At 45.3% G+C, this 14,465-nt stretch overlaps 1 protein-coding gene across 1 annotated transcript in view; it reads left to right on the forward strand.

Moving 5' to 3' along the window:
- Positions 1 to 6,743: 6,743 nt before the first annotated feature.
- Positions 6,744 to 14,465, forward strand: part of LOC111253461 (uncharacterized) — a 132,311-nt gene continuing 124,589 nt past the window's right edge. Inside the window, exon 1 of the mRNA XM_022812849.2 lies at positions 6,744 to 10,964. Coding sequence (XP_022668584.1) covers positions 10,882 to 10,964 — 83 coding nt within the window. The 5' untranslated portion in view covers positions 6,744 to 10,881. The remainder of the gene's footprint in view (positions 10,965 to 14,465) is intronic.

The raw sequence follows: 14,465 nt of genomic DNA on the forward strand, positions 1-14,465 counted from the left end.
ACTTACAGGCCACATGCCTCAATCCGCCCGACATATCGTGAGTTCAAAACTACTATATTACCAGTGCTGTTAGTGCAAGTAATTGGCACTTTCTCGGAAATCTGCGGAAATTATTCTAGGAGTCTGCCCTCACAAGTGCTGGGCAAGTTTCGGACGTCAACAGGATACTAAAACCGCAATATTATGACAATCTGACACAGCACCTGGAAAATCAAACTAGCTCCGGACTCGCGGTCTTACACTCTATTGATATCTTCTTCGTAAAAACATATCGTACCAAATTAATACAAAACTATGCAGTATGAAAAACGTTCATTACAAATGATTTAGATGCAACAAATGGAAGTGCTTTCGTGCAGTTGTTTGAGTTAAGAATGGCTGTGAGAACTGTTTATTGCCGGATGAAATAATTGATTTTTTTTTCAATTATTCTGTTTTCCTAGGTATAAGTCGCCCTTGTACCACAGGATGCTTACGTAAAAGCGATTTTTTTATACGCTATATGTTGGCCGAAACTTCTGTCGTTAAATTAATCGAGTCCTGGGCATCTAGGATGAGAACTTTAACTACCAAACCCTAGCTTTGCGTATAAATGCAACGCAGATCAGCAAACACGGTCCTAAATGTTCCAATTTTTTTTCGGGTGCGATCATTCGAATGTTCAGAAAACTTAATTAGAGGCCCTGTTATATAATAAGTGGTTTTATGAGGTATCGTTTGTTTAAACTGGAATTTTATCACTGACCGAAGTTTAATTAATATTCTCCTAAAGAATAACGTCTCAATGGGTACCACGGACCTAATCGCTCCTAACAGGTACGGGAAACCTAAAACGCACAGACCTGATACAGGCAAGAGGCAACGTGCACATTGATAATAGTGCGGCGATCGCCAGAAATGCTTCGATCGCATAGTAGTGTGGTCAAAAATTAGGCTTATCCAGAGTAGTTGAAGGCATGTGCTGAGTTTCAAGAGCACGCAGTAAAAGTCTAGTCTAAAAAAAGACAAGGATACACCATACTTCCAGAGAGAAGCCAGGAAAAATAAACAAGCATCTTCAAATTTCCACGTAGACCTTTTTTGCAAATACTCTTTAATATGTTCACCCGATCAGCTAAAAAGGGCCCTTTCTTGTACTGGAGAGTTAACTATGATTGCTTAGTCTGGGCTGTCTTACCCCTTGCCGGGAGCTATAGCCCACGAGGTATCCACTACTACAGTTGACACGCTTCGCAAACATTTATTTCGCTACAAAATTAAAATATAACGCAAAGCACCCTTATCTGAACGAGCCAGAAGTACCTTGTTTAACCTCGGTTGTCAACATACATATTTAAACCCAACATGCACGAGCAAATAGGATAAACTTTATATATGGCGCATACTGAGCAGATCCTAATCAATGTCAGGTCAATTAGAAAACTGCAGGATAAAAAACCCTGCAGAGTAAAAAAGGCTATACGTGACGAAGTGCTTGTTATTTGTTAGTAGTAACAGTTTTTACATTTCATTCTTCAATGTAGCCTAGTGGCGTGAGGGTTCATCACTATTTTATGGTTACTAATATGACGTCGTGGATATTTTACGTTTCCAAGAGCAAATAGTCATTTACAGACCAGTATTAGTTCAACTAACTTAAATGAAATGCATTAATGACGAAACACAATGCGATGAATCTCCTGCGGACATATTAAACCCAAGCAATTTGAATGCAGTGAATGGAGTATGTAACTACTGAAGTCGAAAAATTGCTGTAATAGTTATATACGACTTCCACAAAAAGACGAAGCGAAGAGTCATATGTAGACTAACGTGTCTACATATGACTCTTCGCTTTATCAGGACTATACGATGAATGTTACCCGTCCTTGTGGAGAAGTGCTATCACTTCGAACAATTTTAAGTGTTTGGTAGTATTCAAGTTTTTGTTAAGAAAAGATAAACAATTTTCGCAATTACTACGATTTAGCTTCTGTATCCTGTTTGTGACTTTTCTGAACATATAAACTGAAATTACACCAAAGTTTAAAGTATGTTATTCTCTTATTGTACTATGGCAAAGTTGCGTTTTAGAAAAAAAAAAACAGAAGCATCGCCGGGAAGGGTCCCCGTAAAAGAAGTACAGAGAAGTGGGCTTGTAGTTTATGCCAACGAAAATCAAATTTACTGGCAAATCGTATCGCCTTATCCTTTCGCATTTCCAAACGGTGTATAATAGCGTCTTTTCCAAACGCCCCAAAAAAGTTCAGGTGGCACTCAGATCTTTTCGAAGACGTATCGAGCCTGTGTATATTAGACGAGTGTATTAATCATAACACCTCAAAAAAGAATCTCGAAGACTTCCGCTGCTCTTGCAAGGAAGCTGTCTTTTTAGTTACTCAAAGTTTCTGTGGTGAAGTATAGCTAAAAATATTCTTTTGTACAACTCTAGACCCGAACTTTTTTCGCATGACTGCCGCACTAAGAAGCGGTACTCCCCCGTACCATCAGCTCTTTACCTGCTGAGTATGCAAAGAAGAAATTGACGGGGACTTATTGTGCCCTTAGGACTACATCAACAGCTCAGGAACGCAATTGAAAGTTTTCATCAACAGCTGCTGCGTTATATCTCTGCAGAGCGCAGTTTAATCTGATCAAGAGATGAAAAACACGAAAATACGGTGATTTAAGGGACTCATGTAAGGGATATTATTTCGTGCCGACTGGCCTAGAATCAGTAGGCCCTCTTAATTAGAAAAAGGCCCGTTGATTATTATTATTATTACTATCGAATAAGGATCTTTGATCTGTGCGATATCAAAATAATTTGGTAAGAGTAATAATAAAAGAATAAACTAATAATAAAAGAGTAAATAAAAGAGTAACAAAAGTAGTGTAGTATTTTTACCGATTTTTGATGGCATATTCGTAACGATTCACAACGATTCAACGTTGTGCATGTTGTAAACAAATTTACCTGTAGTCTGTAACTTTCTTAATTTTTTCGAATAATAACGACACAACTAGTTGTTTATTTCATATGCATAGGCTTTCATAAACGCATTAAAGTACGCATAATTTTTCCGAAGCTATTCAAGTGTATATATACGAATTATTTATACATGTGATATTTGCTCTTTATAAAAGACACTTTTTAAAAAGTTTTTTAAAGTCTGCCATCATGGCCATTAAACCTAACCAGTGTTTTACAATGAGCTATCGAAACGACCTATTTGCACTATAGTACAGTTTAATAAGCCAGATAATTATAGTAAAACACTTTGGATAATGTTTCCAAAGGCTCAGAGAGGAAAAATGGCAACTAGTCAACAAAGCAACTAATCAAGCGAAAAATGCGAACGCATTAACTTAACCAGACTAAAGCAATTAATATCGTAATAACTTCATTTGCCATCCATTATCCCCTGATCGTTAAATAGAGTTGACAGACGTAAATTTTCGAAATAATAATCAGATACGATAATCGATCGAATCAACATGAACGCTGGGAAAACGCGTAGTTGAAGGCAATCGACACTTAGATCGATAAAATGCGTCATTAGTGACGTGCGCATAAAGCAGACTCCAACGGATATCTGCGGGCCATTCGTAGTGGTCAAGACGCGCAACGCCACTAGCACTGCTTTGGACGATGGTCACATGACCACGCGGACAGTCAACGCCCAACCAACTACGGATAGGAAGGTGGGAACTCGTTCTCGAGAATAAAAACTGAATTTTCATTAAGCTGTTCATTGTTTAGCCACATTCTTAACGAAGGCCCACAATGATTCTTCTAAAATGCCACGTGATCAGACAATGGGTCATGAAAGGAGTGCGTTAATTCATAATTTTTGTTATTAACTTGTGCTGGTAGACCAGTTTTCAGGGGAAAACACTGGGTCTTATTTTTCTCCGATAGAGGGATAACGATAAATTTACCACGTTGAGTGTCTTGCTGACGTACCATAATAGCACAAAGACCCTTCGAAAAGCACAGGTTGTTCGAAAGAGAAATGCTTTGTGCATGAGTAAAATCATAAGCAATTGGATTTGAAGAAACAAAAGCCGTTCTCAGCAAAAATGGGACAGCTTCTTCACCAACACTGGAATTCAAGATCACTCGTTGTGAACGCTGTAGTCACTAAACGGCAGCAATGACGCATACGTTTCATACGACACTTACACGAAAGACAAACTTCTACTGATTTATGAAGAACTAGTCTTAAAATACCACCAAGATTTAATAAATTTCTCAAAACTTCGCCTAAACCGACAATAATAGAAAACAAAACTCATCCAATCCTCTTTAATGAACTGTAAGAACATTTTACGCATATAGGTGTATTACACCAGGAAATACTGTAAATAATGATGACTCATTGTAGAAACTCATCAGGGAAACCCGCCCGCCCTCACTAACAAAATACCAACTTCCCTCACTAGTCGCGATTACATCAGTCGACTACATCCAATACTCTGCAGTGGCTGCAACCCGACGTTTTTATATCCATTTGAGATAATATCCGTGCGGTTTATTGTATCCAGGGCGCGTTTACCAACTATAAACCGTACTGACGACAAGGTACGGCACTATTATCATTACTGATGTATCCGTTGGATTTCGTCGATATGGCCAACACCAGTTACCACCCTTCAGACTTTACTCCTTTTTAACAAACATACGCATGATCTCTTCGTTGTGTTTATAATCCATTTTTTACGTCTCGATATTTTTGTTTGCATAATCCGATAGACTGCTACTACCGCTGCCGCAACTGCATATTGTATCCGATTGACTGAGTAACGCTCACCTGAGTGGCATTCATTATGGAAAGCCTCAGCCAGAATAATTCTTCAATCAAGCCGTGGTTAAAAAGTATTTCGTACTAACTAACTACTGGACGAGCAGCAGTTTTGATAATAGCAAAATTGTTGTTCATTGCGTTTTTGCTTCCGCAGACGCTGGAAGTGAGGTCACACTTCCTTCTCTGGTACGTACAAGACTGACCGACGCTCATCTAGCTGACTCAATGATTCGTTGGTTAATCAGCTCATTCAAAGCTGCTCCGTTGGCTACTCAAGGCGTCAAGCAGAGAGCGTCAACTAAATGCTCCGCTACAAGCCGACTCGACGCCATACGCTCAAACGCATCGAATGAAGCGAGCCAGCTAGCGAACAAACCGTCAACGAGGGCGTTGTCGCCTAGTGCCTTACAGCCGCATCTGCAACTGCCGTCAAACATCGAGCAGCACGATGAACAAGCTGCAGCGAACCGCTCGACTACCATTCCACCAACTCGTATGGTGCAACGGAGCGTTAGCTAGAGCGTCGGGACGCCTCCCAGTTCAGTTCAGCTCGCATCACCTCCAGGTTACACTGGCGTCATGGCTACACGACTATCTATGATGGTGGACAAAAGCATTAGCCTGTCGCAGCCGCTACCGGCCGCCATTTTGTCTTGCGCCATATTGGCTGTTGCCAGCAGCGCCAAAAATGAGGCCTCTACCATTTCCACCAAACGACAGCAGTTTGCAATAGTGGCGATGATGGCGGCACTACCACCACCGCCCCAGCGACGCGTTATCTACTGCTGCCACCGATAGTGGCTGCCACCCCGACTAACGCTTGCCTCTCTGCTCAGGAGGTGATTCTGCTACCACTAGCCACAAAGCGGGCTAAGTTGATCAGCGTCCATCGAGGCCCTTTCAGCTTAACTGCTACTACTGCCATCACCGCTGTTAATGCTAGTTGCAGCTAGCACACATCGCCTATCGCCACCGTGACGAACAATCGCTAGCAGCACACGGTGGTGGCGCTAGCATCGTGTTGATCGTGGCTGTGCGCCGCTCGTTCTTCACTCTTGTAGCGTTGTTCGGTTGGGAAAGATGGCGGCTGGTCTATTGAGGGGGGGTGGATGACGCTAGAGGACAAGGAGATAGCTGTGGACGAGAAGATCCTACAAACGAGTTCTGCTTCACCATGGCCGTCTACGCACAAACGTGTCGGACTGCGAGAAAACTCGTTTGATTACCGGCTGTTTATCTCCGTCCGCGTGAACCTGGTGCTGCTACTGCTACCGCTGCTGTATGAGTTCGTGTACTGTGCGCCTGTAAGCAGGGCGACTCCAACGTGGCAGGAGCAGCGGCGGCGGCGGCGGCATCATCGTCGTCGTCGTCGTCGTTGTCGAGTCTTTTAGGTTCGGCCTCTCACTCTTTCTCTCGCGCGCTCTTTCTACCTTGTGCGAGGAGAATCTTTGTGTATTTGCGAGTATAGCCGAAGCATGGTAGCGCTGCTGATTCCGCGTTGGTGCTCTGCGCGACCTGCGCGCCGCCAGCAATAGTCCCACCACGCCAGCAGCAGCAGCAGCAGCTTTTTGCTCAACCCTCTCCACGATAGCACGACAGCAGGAGCAACGAACAGTGGTAGCTGCCGTCACCGCTGCCGCCGGTCGGGAGGCCGCCTCAACCGGCAGCTAATACTCCACAGTATAAGCACGAAAGCCTATGGGCATGGCTGGTTGCACGGTTGTTAGTTGGTTCGTATGGTCTATGAGTACGTGGTATGAGCGCCACAGCAGCTGCTGCCTCTCTGCCGCTAACAATTTTTCTTCTCGTCGTTCTTCTCTATCTTCTGGCCGTGGCCGCCGCCGCCGCCGCTGCGCCACTAGTGCGAGCCCCTCTCCGCATGACCCTCGCCCGGAGGCGTGGCTTGGCTGCGAGATTCCCGCGAGAATCGGCGAGATTCGCTGATGTGTGACGCCCGTGGCCGCACGAAATAGGCGGCGGCTGCCAAGACGAAGTTGGAAAGCAGCGCCTTGATTCTGAATATGTGTGTGTGTGTGTATAGCTGGAGTGTGTAGTTGTGAGTGTGTATCTCCGTGTGTGTGTGTGTCGTCCTGGAGTGTGGGGGAACTGTGTATTGGCTGCCGCTGCTCCTGTCTAACAGCGCTCGCTCGTAGCGAGCTGGTCTTGCTCGCTCAATCGACCGGCGCCGCTGCTGTTGCTGGCTCACTCCCTCCCTGCCTCTTTCAAGACATCTATCTCTCTATGTGCATTGAATAGTGGTGGTGGTGCTGCTGCTACCAGCTAGCGGTCAACCTCTCGCTATTGGTTGCTGCTGCTGGCGCCGTGCGTGCGTGTGTTGTGTGTGTGCGGCAGCTGGTCGCGGTCGTGGCAGCGGTGCTGCTGTACATCCACAACGACCGAACGCCGACCATCACTACAACTATATATTACTACTACTTTTATTATAACTAGCAGCGGCAAGAGCGCCGGTCTGGCCGGAGAGACAGACCGACCGACAACGGCGACTGATCAACGCTGGCAGCAGCAGCAGCAGCAGCAGCAGCAGAAGCCTGCTGCTACTTCTAGCATCGTCGAATTGAGAGAGCCAGTCGACTGAGTAAGCTGCTAGCAAAGCAAGCAAGCACGCAGGCAGGCAGGCAAACCAGTTTGTTGTACAGTCCGTGTCTGCCTGTATAACAGCGGCAGCAGCAGCCGCAGCAGGACTGACCCCCTCTGCCTGGCTCTGTGTCCGTGTACGCCTGTGCTGTTACTAGTAGCGGTCGAATAAGCAACCGGCTGCCGCCAGGTAAGCAAAAAGCAAGCGGGGCAGCAGGCAACAGCAGCAGCAGCAAGCGGCCTACCTACCTACTGCCGACCAAGCAAACGAGCGACGAGTTGTTGTTTGTCGAATAGCGGCAGGCAAAGCGACTACAGTGGCGGCAGAAGAAGCAGCAGCATTAACAGCAGCAGCAGCATCAACAACAGCAGCAGCAGCAGCAAAAGTAACAGCAACAGCAGCAACTCACTCCATCGTAGTTTATCCCTGAGCATTGTTCGTTTTCGTTGGTGTATTTGTGTGTATGTGAGCTCTGAGAGCTGTGAGTGTACTGGCCTAGAGCTGTGCCTTTCCGCCGTGTGCACTCTGTACTGCTGCTGCTGTATGTGTGTATGCTGTGTTTGTGTAGCGGTGCAGGACAACACGAAAACAAAACGAATACAACGGTAGAGGCAAGCGGCGATGATGATACACGCAATACGATGGTGGTGGCGTTTTGCCTCCATATCGTCCATGTAGTACTGCGGCCTGCTGCCTAGCGCTGGACGAAGCAATACCAGTGAAAATATCGCTAGTCCTTCCAGATTCAGTGAGAAAGAATCGTGCCACAACCGCGGCCAAGTGTGTGTCAAACCCGTTGATAGAAAGTCAGATCAGTTCGTGCTAGTGAAGCAGAGTCGTCACAGGCGCTCAACTCAGCAGCAGCAGCAGCAACTCGTCAGCGACGGAAACGGCCTGCCGCTACTGCTGCCTCAAGATATGCAACTATAGGCCGAATCCAGCCAGGCCACACCGCTGGCAATTGACGAGTCAACAACTGCCTTGATTGAAACGAAAGCAATTATTTAAAATAGACCGAGCGACCAGCAGAACACAGTGGGATTGCTAATAAATACCCAGTCGGAGAGAGCTAGGACAACGGTTGGAGCGGACCAAACAAGGCAAAGCAGGGCAAGGCAATGTAAAACAAGGCGGACGATCACGACACACCGCCTCGACCTGACCAAGTAAGCTGTCGGTGAATGTGTGTTTGTTAACGTCACTCTGTGTTCCTCTATGCATCAGTGATTCTCTCTCAACAACAAAACACACCGACAACAGGCTGCTCGCCATACACAGCATTCAATATGCGTACAGCGCGTCGTGTAGCAGCTTGAATCTGAATCTACCGCAAGCACCAAGCAAACGAACTAGATAGCCGTGAAGCCCCCAGTGAGTGAGTCGCCCCGCTCCCATTTTGTACAGGCCCCAAACGAAGACGCGGCTAGAGCAAACGACAACAATAGTAGCTTGGAGCACATTACTGACCGGCACTAAAATCGATCGTTGATTTTTTCAGTGATCTCCGTCGTCTTGCTGGTATTGCACTCTGTCGTATTTCTTTTACCGAAGACGACAAACTCCTGAGAGAATTGCTGGCTCGCCATCTCCGCTGCTATTTCTGCTGGTGGTTTACAAAATAAAAAGCAGCCCTGCCTGGGTCCTCATAAAATTCTGCTCTACAAGAACTTGAGTAGAAGCAGTAGAAAATCACAGACAAAATCTACCAGCCAGTCAACTGCCGGGCAGCTTAATTAGCAGGCGTTGTAGCAGTTTGTTCACTACCGGAAAATTCGCCCGTGACAACAAAAAAACGTCGACAAGGAAGAAAAATCTACGGTCAGTTTGCAACGTTGATTTGATTGGGGAATCATCAAATTGGAGTTATCTTACAGTAACAACACAACGTTGGATACAGAGTTGGTGCAGTGATACTGTGCAAACGGAAGAAGAGGAGCTAAGCTGAGATTGAGTAGAAAATTTGCAAATTCCGCGAGGTAGGCGATTTCGTTTCGCCCCCCCATCCCCTTCCCCGCCCCTGCCCCTGCCCCTCCACCCTCGCCCCTCTGCGTAGGATACACCCCAACATCTAACGAGAGATCATCATACACACCCAGGATATTGTAGTGCTGTGCAAGTGGACGCAAGTTTGCGACCACTCTTTTTTTCTATATCTCTTCTATTATCTACAACGTATCCTCCCTTTCGTCCAAGTCCGGGCTGCCATCTCTACGTCCTTCATCTATTCAAAGGATATACATCTTGATGAGATCTATTGTTGATTGATATAATTCGGTTATTGTGTGCGTTGCGTTATCGTATTGTGTGCGTCGTTATATAGTGCGTCTGTTCATTTGGTGGGTGGGAGCGCCAATTAGTTCTCAACAGTGTAGCGTGTTGTGCTCAATCCTATCATCGTACGAGTCGTAGCGAGTATATCGCAGGATCATTGGATCTTCAGTCACAAGAATTGTGTATTTTTACCTACGCTGGATCACTTAATAATTATTGTACCAATATATGCTACCATCGCATAATAGTCGAGTACGCCCCGGCTAGAACAACTGGCTTTTATCATCTGTTGCCAGTCAAATAGATCACCACCACTACTACAGCTACTGCTACTGGATTCCCTTGGATTTCATACTTGTGCAGCATTTGAATGTCGACGGGCCGAGGAAAGTGATTTTACCGTGCGTGGAAAATTATATCTTAAAAAGAAGAAAAATTATTGTGAGTGTGCATATGTGCTCTTTTAACAACAACACCAGCAGCAACCAATCGAAAGGAAGTGTTTAATGTGCTAAAAGCTTAAGGAAGGCTTTATTGTGCAGTGCAAAAGATATCTAAAAAATAATAGGAAAAGTATGTGAGAAAGAAAAGGAGATAGATAGAACGACTAGTTTATAGCGATCCTGATCGCCGGGTTCGACTTTCCTTTTTGGCGAACAATGGAAAGACTTTAGACGGAAAAGTGACTGTTAAGCCAGCGAGCTCAGAGTGCCCCTACTGAGTCTCGAGTGAAATAGTTGTAATGGCAGCTCGTGCCGACAGTGAGCAATAGGCCAACTTAAGGTCTGAGATCACTACGGAGAAATATCTAAAGGACACAAAATAAACATACAGTGCAAAACTCAACTGGAAAGCTAGATCATCCTGCCGTGTGGGAGGAACCACTAAACCAGGAGGCTATACGCGGACCCATAGGTTGCCGTTGGTCATCTCATGTCAGCGGGCTATAGACCCGTCCAAGCTGGTGAGATGGAGCGCCGATTTTCGGCATTCATGCCGAAATCGGCCTAGACGCCCTCAGCGGCACCGCCTTCCGCGGCCAAAGCCTGGCCAGGAGGCTTAGTGCGCCGGGCCGACGAGATCTAACCAGGCAGGTATCGCCGAGCTGTGAAGTTGGAGCAGCAGGCCGCGAAGCCTGCGCCGCTCGGTTGAAGTCACGGCGGAAGCCATGAACGCCGAACATGCTTGAACGCATCGGAGGGCGTCTTGCTCTGTCCACTTCTGACCATGGTTAGGGAGACCAGGCACCTTTGGGTCGGAAACCTTCCCGACAACCTACGCGAGGAGCGGATACGGGACCACTTCAAACGGTATGCAACTATCCAAAAACAAACAAACAAACAAACAAACAAAAAATCGAAAAAGAACAAAAATAATCTTAAAGCACCCTTTTAAAAACCATATCCAAAGTCGGCCGTGCGTACCACGAATGACCAGGCTTTGGAGTTAATCAGTCAGCCTACTTCAGCTGGTGCATGGCCGAACGCTGAAAGGCGATCGGTTTCGCTCATCTCGCCATGGTTAGCTTCTGTGGTTTGCTCTACCTCTTCAAGCATCCCTCAAGCTCGTAGAAACAAATGCAAAAATTAGAGGTGTATTACTAATCCTGTATTTTCATTTATCGCCCTAGTAGCGTCGTATTCTGGAAATTAGTTAGGCGGAATGAAGACGGCTGAAAGATTCGAAATCCAATTCATTCCAATCCCTTTAGCTTTTTTTGTGTTGTTCCTCCTAATTCAGCTCTCAAATGCAGCTTCCTTCCACACTGTTTTCCCCACAACCCTTGAATTCACTGGTTGTTCGAACTGTTGTTTTTGTTAGCATTGTTTCTTTAACGTATTGCTCATGGGTGCAGCAAGGATTGCTTTCCTCCTAGAGAAAAAGTCGTTATGAGAAAAACACCCAGAAGCGGCCTCTTGTTGTTGTTGTCGTTGTACCATCATCATAATTTGAATGTCTATATGCGCCCTCGGGGTATGGACCCCATCTCTGAAAAGAGCTATTTATAGTCAGTCACCGTAGTGCCGACAAGTGTCGAATGAACCTTTCACAGGATTACAGACGCTAAGTACCGGATGGATTTCATATGATAACTACGACGAACGACGGCTGGAAGTATAGTGGAGATCTTGAGTCTCTGAAGGGCGCTTGTTGCCCCATAGTGCACCATTAACGGCTACGACCACTGGATATATCCCCCAAAAATCGCCCCGCCACGATAAACAGCTTCCTGCGAAGCGGTTGGTGAGCTGCCAAATTATCAATGGTTCGATATAGCAGTGGATTATAACGCGGACATAATGACAACAACGGCAATCAACAGCAACGGCATTAGTAGAAGCAGTCGCAACAACAATAAGAACAACAAGAGCAGAAAACCCGTGTATTCCTCTCATTTTGGCTTTTTGTGTGAAAGTGTGTTTGTTGGAATGGTCAGAATAAAGTAAGCCGCATTTCATGGCCTTTGGTGATTCACTACCTGTTTTTCTTTCATATATAGCACCATGAGCTTCAATAAATTGAATAATACAGGCATCGTATCGTATCTAGGTCTTCCTTGTCAAACCGCCATGAAGAAATCGGGTTATTGAGCAGAATTTCTCATTAACAGGCGGACCTCGAGCCACCAAAGTGAATTAAAAAAAAAGGGCAAACAGTTAAGATTCGACAAGGCCCCGGCTGGTCCTGTGAGAAACAAGACGTGCTTTTTCATTTGCGCAAATCGCTCCAAATAGCAATCTCTTGTTCTTGGTGTTGTTGTTATCCTTCAATGGAGTTATTGCTAAATCTTGTTGTTGTCGCCGTCGTCATCGTGGTGAAGAGCCTGTGGGTTGATAGCAGTTGGCGTTGTCGTTGATGCGATCGTAGAAATATATGTTTCTGATTGCTGAGATGTTCACGATTACGATGACAATGTTATTTTGCCGCTGCTCGTCGTATTCGTCGTCGCGGGTGGATTTATGTGGTTGTCGTTGTTATTGTTATTAATGTTGCTTGCGGTCGGCGCCTACGGTCGTCGATCAGGTGATCATGGAAATAGACGTCAGACACCTGGTTTACCTTTTGAATACAGTTGCCTTCACTCGATTCAACGAGAAGTTGTTCCGACCGTTGACAGCAACTCATAGTTGTGATACGGGTAGGGAAAAATATTCGCTCACACATTTAGCTACAGTGACGCCATCGCTCGCCGTGCAGTGTGCATCTTCTATTGCCCTGTACTCGCCTCGGTGTCGGAGGATCCGACGCTTTTCCGTCGCCTTATGCAACTTTCGGATACAACGACCCAAAACCCATAAAACGGAAACACCATGGTGGAACTCCATGACTTTGGATATATCCTTCAGAGATAAGAACTCTATCGCAAGTCCCATCTCCGGTAAGTGCAGCATCTCTTTTATTATTATTATGTATAGAATCATATCAGACACTATAGTATCATATTATTAATAGAAAAATTTCGTAGGCCCTACCTATTTCCTATAGTCTAGCTAGAATGTAAACGCAGTAGTTCGTAAAACAAATCTATTGAAAATGCATGCCTATTGAAAGTGCATTTCGTTTCGATCGAATCTACTACGAAGTGGTCATTTAACCAATATTAATCTGACCTACTTAAGTTACCTAGCGAATGCCTGTTAGTTTGTTTGATTGAAACATGGTATTCCCTACTGGTCTTTTAGCGATAGTGTGATTTTTTGTGGCCTGCGCTAATGTAGTATCATTGATGCGTTTAGATTCGAGTCATCAGAAGATATGATATTAATTTGAGCTTTTAGATAGAATCTGAGTAGTACGTTTTAGCCAACATTCTTTCATTCGAATTTACCGCTCATAGCTATGGTGTTTCACGTATGTCTACGAAACTGTTTTCGGGACTCCGAACACGGCTTACGGAGCGCAGTTAATCGCTCTATGGCCACATAAGTTCTATCCAATCTTGACATCCAGATTGCTGTTTGACGAGTCAAGCGACGTACGGTTCTGAGCCACGTGATGGGATAAGCTTCTTTATTTTAGAGTACAAATAAAAACTGTATTTCGTCTCCAGCTAACGACATTCGATTCTTCTTCATTCAATAGACAAATCTCTAACAAATTGTGCTGCTTTTGTCTAACCAAAAGTTAACATGGTTGCGGCCAAGTATGACGCGCCTAGGGGCAGACGTCAAATCCCAGTATAATCAAGTTGATGCAAGATGACAGGAGTTCCTCCATGATGATACTGCCACAAATGTTCGGTGCAAAACGAAACCTTGTTGTGCAGGTCGCTCGTGACCGTGTTATCTCCTAATGAAGTTCTACATTATTCAGTAACTACAATATTTTTTCTCTTCAGCTGCTTACCACTGTGTGTCCCTTAGAAGTTTATTAATGTGCCTGTGAGCTTATAGAGCGTAGTATCTATTCATATTGGAGATCCATTGATATAGAGTCGTCTATTCATGCGATCTATGGGTTGCATGAAAAGCTCGCGGACACATATTAGCTATGCGTAATGTTCACTAACATTATCTGGGTTTCCAGCTGAAACAGATGGTGGGTGTAAAAATACGGTTGGCTATGTAGTGCATTTGCAATGCCCTGTTCGTAAACGAACTGACCGCCTCAGTGCTTATTGCTATCACCGGGTTCAGGGTACCCGGCCGACGGCGGCGTAACGACAGGGTCTGACAGAGCAGTAGACATTATCCTCGTCATACGATGTCATGGCAACGTCGGTAAACAGGCCGCGCTTGGGAAAGGTGGTATCATCGCCAGTGAAGGCCGAGGTCATTAGAGATCTATTTGGCATAACAAAACTGCCTCCG

This window comes from Varroa destructor, unplaced genomic scaffold (genome assembly GCF_002443255.2).
Source record: "Varroa destructor unplaced genomic scaffold, Vdes_3.0 BEIS01000006.1, whole genome shotgun sequence".
Classification (NCBI taxonomy): Eukaryota; Metazoa; Arthropoda; class Arachnida; order Mesostigmata; family Varroidae; genus Varroa; species Varroa destructor.